The following is a 6628-nucleotide window of genomic DNA, read 5'->3' on the forward strand; positions in this document are numbered from 1 at the left end:
TCTATGTGATTATAACGGTTTCTAATATGACCTTATCTGATGATGTGACCTTACCTGGCGGTCCTGCGTTTATTTCTGCAAGGCACCTCGGAGGAAATGATAAGGACACGTGTATTTCAATGTTAAAGCAGCAGATGAAAGCCTCTGAGTACCGAGTGGAATCTATACTTGGCAGAGAATATTCTGTTAAATGATGCTGGTATTTGCACCAGAGACAAACGTGTTGATGGCTGTGCTCTTAACCCGCAAGGCAGTGAATGGTCCTATCTGCCCACTATACTCCTACAGCTAATTGAATGTCACAGTATTTCAGCATCTTACTGTACCTCAGGTAGATTCAACAGAGAAGAACCTCCGTGTGCAGGTAGCTTCGCCCTGTGTCTGACCCCGGGAGTGTGTGAGGGAAAGGTGTGGAGGGAGCTTCACTCCGCGTCCGACCCCGCAATTGTGTGATGGGACGGTCTGGGGGAAGATTCACTCTGTGTTTCACCCCGGAAGAGTGTGTTAGGATGGTGCGGAGGGAGCCTCATCCTGTGTCTGACCCCGGGAGCGTCTGATGGGACGGTGTGGAGGGAGATTCACTCTGTGTCTCACTCCGGGAGTGTGTGATGGGACTGTGTGGAGGGAGATTCACTCTGTGTCTGACCCCGGGAGTGTGTGATGGGGTGGTGTGGAGGGAGATTCACTTTGTGTCTGACCCCGGGAGTGTGTGATGGAGCGGTGAGTAGGGAGATTCACTCTGTGTCTGACCCCCAGAGTGTGTGATGGGACGGTTTATAGGAAAAAAATACTCCGTGTTTAACGCCAGTATTGCATCCCATCGCTCTGGTACTCGGGACCGCAGTGGACTCATGGCTGATATTATAGTCGATTTTAACAGACTGCGGGGGGCAGGAGGGGTCAGTTAGCCATGATGGGTTTGGGTGGAGATGAGATCCTGGGCACCCAGACTCTGCCAGTCCGACCTCCCTCAGCCTGGAGCTGAGACGCTACTGTGTCAGTGTGAGGAGCTCCGACCCACTGTTGCAGTGCACAGGGTGCGGGGGGCAGCAGAAACCTCAAATAAAACTCGAGTCCGGCACCTGGACAGGAAGTTACAGTGGTTTATTGATTTCATCATGACAAATGTAAATTAAACAATGTGTGAGCTGCTTACGTGCGGGAATAAAAAAACTGCTCCCGACTCACTCACCGTCACACACAATTAACTGACCGGCGACAACGAGTGACCGGTTGAATAATCAGTCCCGTTTCTCACCGTCACTCTGTATCGGCGAACCGATGATTATAAAATCACACTTCAGGCCCGTGTCCGGGATCGCTGCAGATCCAGGGTCACTGCCGAGGTATTTGTCAATTTAACATCATTACATCTGACACACTGCCGAATGCACCGTCATCAGGAAAAGGAACAAAAGGATTCTCCCCAGGCATAATCACTCCCGGGGACACCGATGTCCGACACTGAGCCCTGGCCCCTGGGCTCTTCCTGTCTGTGTAATTCCCCTGGGTCTCACGTGGGGGAGTCTCGAGTCCGCACATCCGGCGGAAGCTGTGCCGCCGGATAACAGGCGGAATACATCACTGCAGGACCACTTCCGATGTCATAGAGCCCGAGCCTGGAACCCATTCCGTTAGAACGGCAGTTAAAGTTAAGGGCGAGGAATAGGACAAAATGTCCCCATCCCATCAGATGTTCACACGGTCACCATCAGTCCGGGTCTGCACAGAAACCAGTTCCTTCCACCCGATCTCACTGAACTGATTCCCCCCCAGCCTGAAAGAGATGGGAGAATAAAGATGAAATAAACAGATTACACAACAGTGTCAGTAACAGAGGACCAGGGTTAATGTTTCAACAACATTCACAGACAATTATCACCAGAAAACCCGCGGATCCGCTGATATTTTATCACATTGAACATTAACACAAACACTCACCCGATCCGCTCCAGACTCGGGAGGGTCAGTATGAGGCGGCGGAGAGCGGGGACAGATCGGTCTGTGAGTGAGTTTGATCCCAGGTCCAGCTCCGTCGGTAATGTTTTTTTACTGACATTGGAGACGAGATCCTCGACACCAGAATCTGTGAGACCGACATCCCACAAACTGGAGATGAGAGAGAGTGAGGGTGAAGGACACAGAGAGACAGGAGACGGTACAAATCCCCAGTGTTTATCAGTAACACAATTACTGATCACATTAATGTTCAGTGTCAGACACCAAGTGACTGTAAGCACAATCTCCCATAGTCTGGTACTTACCGCAGAGTCTGTATTTTACACTCCGGGTTTATCAGAACCGACGACACCAGTTTCACTCCTGAATCTCCCAATTTATTAGCACCCAGGTTCAGCTCCGTCAGTGATGGGTTTGTACTGAGAGCGGAGGCGAGATCCTCGGCACCAGAATCTGTGAGACCGACTCTCTCCAGCCTGGAGATGAGAGAGAGTGAGGGTGAAGGACACAGAGAGACAGGAGACGGTACAAATCCCCAGTGTTTATCAGTAATACAATTACTGTTCACATTAATGTTCAGTGTCAGAAACCCAGTGACTGTAAACACAATCTCCCACAGTCTGGTACTTACTCCAGCTTCTGTATTTTACACTCCAGGTTCCTCAGAGCCGCAGACATCAGCTTCACTCCTAAATCTCCCAGTTTATTAGCACTCAGTTTCAGCTCTGTCAGTGATGTGTTTGTACTAAGAGCGGAGGCGAGATCCTTGGCACCAGAATCTGTGAGACCGACTCTCTCCAGCCTGGAGATAAGAGAGAGAGTGAGGGTGAAGGACACAGAGAGACAGGAGACGGTAACAATCCCCTGTGTTTATTAGTAACACAATTACTGATCACATTAATGTACAGTGTCAGACACCCAGTGACTGTAAACACAATCTCCCACAGTCTGGTACTTACCCCAGTGTCTGTATTGTACACTCCGGGATCCTCAGAGCCGCAGACACCAGCTTCACTCCTGAATCTCCCAGTTTATTATCACTCAGGTTCAGCTCCGTCAGTGATGGGTTTGTACTGAGAGCGGAGGCGAGATCCTCGGCACCAGAATCTGTGAGACCGACTCTCTCCAGCCTGGAGATGAGAGAGAGTGAGGGTGAAGGACACAGAGAGACAGGAGACGGTACAAATCCCCAGTGTTTATCAGTAATACAATTACTGTTCACATTAATGTTCAGTGTCAGACACCCAGTGACTGTAAACACAATCTCCCACAGTCTGGTACTTACTCCAGTTTCTGTATTTTACACTCCAGGTTCCTCAGAGCCGCAGACATCAGCTTCACTCCTAAATCTCCCAGTTTATTAGCACTCAGTTTCAGCTCTGTCAGTGATGTGTTTGTACTAAGAGCGGAGGCGAGATCCTTGGCACCAGAATCTGTGAGACCGACTCTCTCCAGCCTGGAGATGAGAGAGAGAGTGAGGGTGAAGGACACAGAGAGACAGGAGACGGTACAAATCCCCAGTGTTTATCAGTAACACAATTACTGATCACATTAATGTTCAGTGTCAGACACCCAGTGACGTTAAACACAATCTCCCACAGTCTGGTACTTACCCCAGTTTCTGTATTTTACACTCCGGGTTCCTCAGAACCGCAGACACCAGTTTCACTCCTGAATCCCCCAGGTTATTCCGCCCGAGTCTAAACACAAACAATCAAAATGATGAACAGAGTAATTCATAACGCAGGTCTGAGGGAATTACTCTCACTCGGATATTTCAGGAAACATTAAACCCTTCAGTAAATCACTGATCGGAGTTCCCATCACTGTCAGTGTCCCTCACTGACAAGCTGCAGCGTATTCACCGAATGTCAGTAATTTAGTCTGTCGGTGTGACACTGTAAACTCCACCTATTCTGTTTCATTCGCGGACGGTTAGAAAAGTGTTCCTGACCTGAGAGAGTCAGAAGGGGCAGGAAGGAAGGGGAGAAAGTCCCACAGTGAGGAAGTTTGGTGAATCCTGAAATGTCGATGGGAGATGGAGGCAGATACCCCACCTGATGAAAAGGAGGATGGGGAAAAGTGATCCCACAGGGGGAACGGGGGTGGGGAAGAGAGATCTGATGGGAGAAACGGTAATGGGTAAGATAAGTCTGACAGGAAGAAGGAGGATGGGGAAGCGTGATCAGAAAGGGGATGGCACTTGTCACAATTCTTTACAATCTGATTTCCTACAGTTTTACCCAAATCCCTTTACGTTGAAACAGCACAATGGAACAGATTCACAGTTCAGGAATAAATCAAGTTACCTCAATTCCTGGCACTTGTGCAGCTCGGGTCCCAGCCGCTGGATTCCTTCACACTGAAGGTGACAGTTCCCCAGGTCGAGGTGTTTTATTGTATCACAGAGTCCGATGACATGAGCCAGGACCGCGCAGTCAATCGGGGTCAGTGTGATTCCACGGAATGAAAGTGTTTCCACAGATTCTAGTGCTGCCTGAGCCAGTCCACGATTCTGAGACTCAAACAGGAAGTGCAATGTGTTCAGGAGGCTCCTTTTACCAGCTTCACTCTCTGTGTTTCCACTCTGGCGTTTAACCTCCTCCTTCATCCAGTCAATCACCCGGCAGGTTGTTTGACGAGGGAATGGACCCAGAAACTCCTCCAGGCCCCGAGCTGTCATTGGGTTGGAGAGACCAGCAACAAAACGGAGAAATACCTCAAATCGCCCATCTGTCGTGCTGTGGACTTCAGTGAGGAATTTTAGGATATTCTCGGGATGTATAGTCAGGAATTGTGCGACTGCAGCAACAAACTCTTGGATGGTGAGGTGTGGGAATGTGTACACCACACTCCGGGCAGATTCCTCTCTCTCCAAAAGCTCCATCAGGAATCCGGACAGAAACTGGGAAGGCTGCAGATTGAACTTGAGCAAATCTCCATCTGTAAACACAATATTCTTCTCAGACACTCCTCTGAAGGCCATCTGACCTACCCTGAGTAACACATCACGGGGTTTCTCAATCTCACGACCGTGGTTTTTCAGGATGTTGTAAATATAGTAGGAGTACAGTTGGGTGATGGTCTTGGGAATTCGCTGTGGGTCCTTGACCCTTTGTGTGAAGAAGGGGCCCAGTGCCAGAGCGAGGATCCAGCAGTAGGAAGGGTTGAAGCTCATGGTGTACAGGATCTTGTTCTCCTTCACATAATTGAAAACAGCTTCCGCCACCGTCTGATCTTCAAAATGTTTGATGAAATATTCCTTCCGTTCCTCATCAACAAAGCCCAAGATTTCAGCCCGGACAGTGATCTCTGCTTTTTCCAATAAATGTAATGCAGTGGGACGAGTGGTCACCAGCACTGAACACCCTGGGAGCAGCTTGCCCTGGATTAAACTGTACACAATGTCAGACACTTCACACAACCACTCGGGATCTGGGCACTGGTGCTTGGGTTCTGTATCTCTCCGACTGTCCGAAAAATCAATTCTGTGTTTGAATTCATCCAAACCATCGAATATAAACAGCAATCCCTCTGGGTTCTTCCAGACCTCTCTCAGTAAATTCCCAAAGTAAGGATACTGATTCATAATCAGTTCCCTCAGGTTTATTCTGCCGTCAATGGAGTTTAAATCCCTGAATTTGAAACTGAAGACAAATTGGAACTGTTGGTATATTTTCCCCGTGGCCCAGTCATAAACAATCTTTTGTACCATTGTTGTTTTCCCGATCCCCGCGACTCCGGCCACTGCTGCCGAACTTGCAGATTTGGTTTTACTCCGGGAAAAGCTGCTCTGGAACAACTGATCAGTCCGGATTTTCTCCAGCTCTCCCCGGAGAAGTTTCTGTCTCCACTCCTCGTGGTCTCTGCCTCTCGCCAGCAGCTCATGTTCCACCAGTCTAAGATCTCGAACACGAGAAATGACCGTCAGCTCAGCGTATCGATCAACCAGCTGGAAAACCTTCACCTTCTCCCTCATCAGGATCGTGTTCACTCTCAGTGTTTCAGTTTTTGCCCGCAGAGCCTCCTTGTGTTTCTGTTGAAGATCTTCCATGGGAACAGTCAACATAGTCAAAATATTAAATGGATAAACTGACATAGAATTTTATAAATTTAACATTCAGTGTTTGAGATTACATGAATTAATTCAATGCTTCCATGGATATGAGGACAGAAAGTAAAACTCTGTTCACAGACACTGGAACTGAGAGCGATGGGTGTCCCAGAAAATGTACAATCCTCATATTCCGGTACTAATTACTTGTGAAGATGAACATTTCCCCGATATCTTATTGCAATCCTGACTGCACTTTTGTTACAGCAACTTTTCACTATATTTAAAACATTGTTTGCATCATTAACAGACGATGTTAAAGTTGATCTGCTGTGGAACTTTGTTTGAACATTGTGTGCAGGACACTGTATTTTGGCAAAGCTGCACACTGGGGAGTCACAGGTGTCCACTGCTCTTGCATTAAAACAGGAGCAGAATATGCGGGAAATACTCAAGTCGGAAGCATCTGTGGAGAGAATCACAGTGTGGTTTCGGTTTGACAACTCATCGTAAAGGCAAGCAAGATAATTATTTGCATTCGGATTCAAAGATGGAGGAGCGGTGGTCAGATAGCCACTGTAAATGGAAGAGACCACAAGAGTGTCAGTGATGGGC

General features: G+C 48.2%; 1 protein-coding gene across 1 annotated transcript; it reads right to left on the bottom strand.

Moving 5' to 3' along the window:
- Positions 1–1089: 1089 nt before the first annotated feature.
- On the bottom strand, positions 1090–4968 carry LOC140723099 (ribonuclease inhibitor-like). Its single transcript, XM_073037721.1, has 7 exons — positions 4955–4968; positions 3245–3415; positions 2919–3089; positions 2591–2761; positions 2265–2435; positions 1942–2109; positions 1090–1777 (listed from the first exon to the last, which is right to left on the bottom strand). The coding sequence occupies exons 1-7, from the start codon at positions 4966–4968 to the stop codon at positions 1690–1692; spliced, it is 954 nt and encodes a 317-aa protein (XP_072893822.1). The 3' UTR covers positions 1090–1689.
- Positions 4969–6628: the final 1660 nt, after the last annotated feature.

The sequence above is a fragment of the Hemitrygon akajei genome, unplaced genomic scaffold (assembly GCF_048418815.1).
Source record: "Hemitrygon akajei unplaced genomic scaffold, sHemAka1.3 Scf000100, whole genome shotgun sequence".
Taxonomy (NCBI): Eukaryota; Metazoa; Chordata; class Chondrichthyes; order Myliobatiformes; family Dasyatidae; genus Hemitrygon; species Hemitrygon akajei.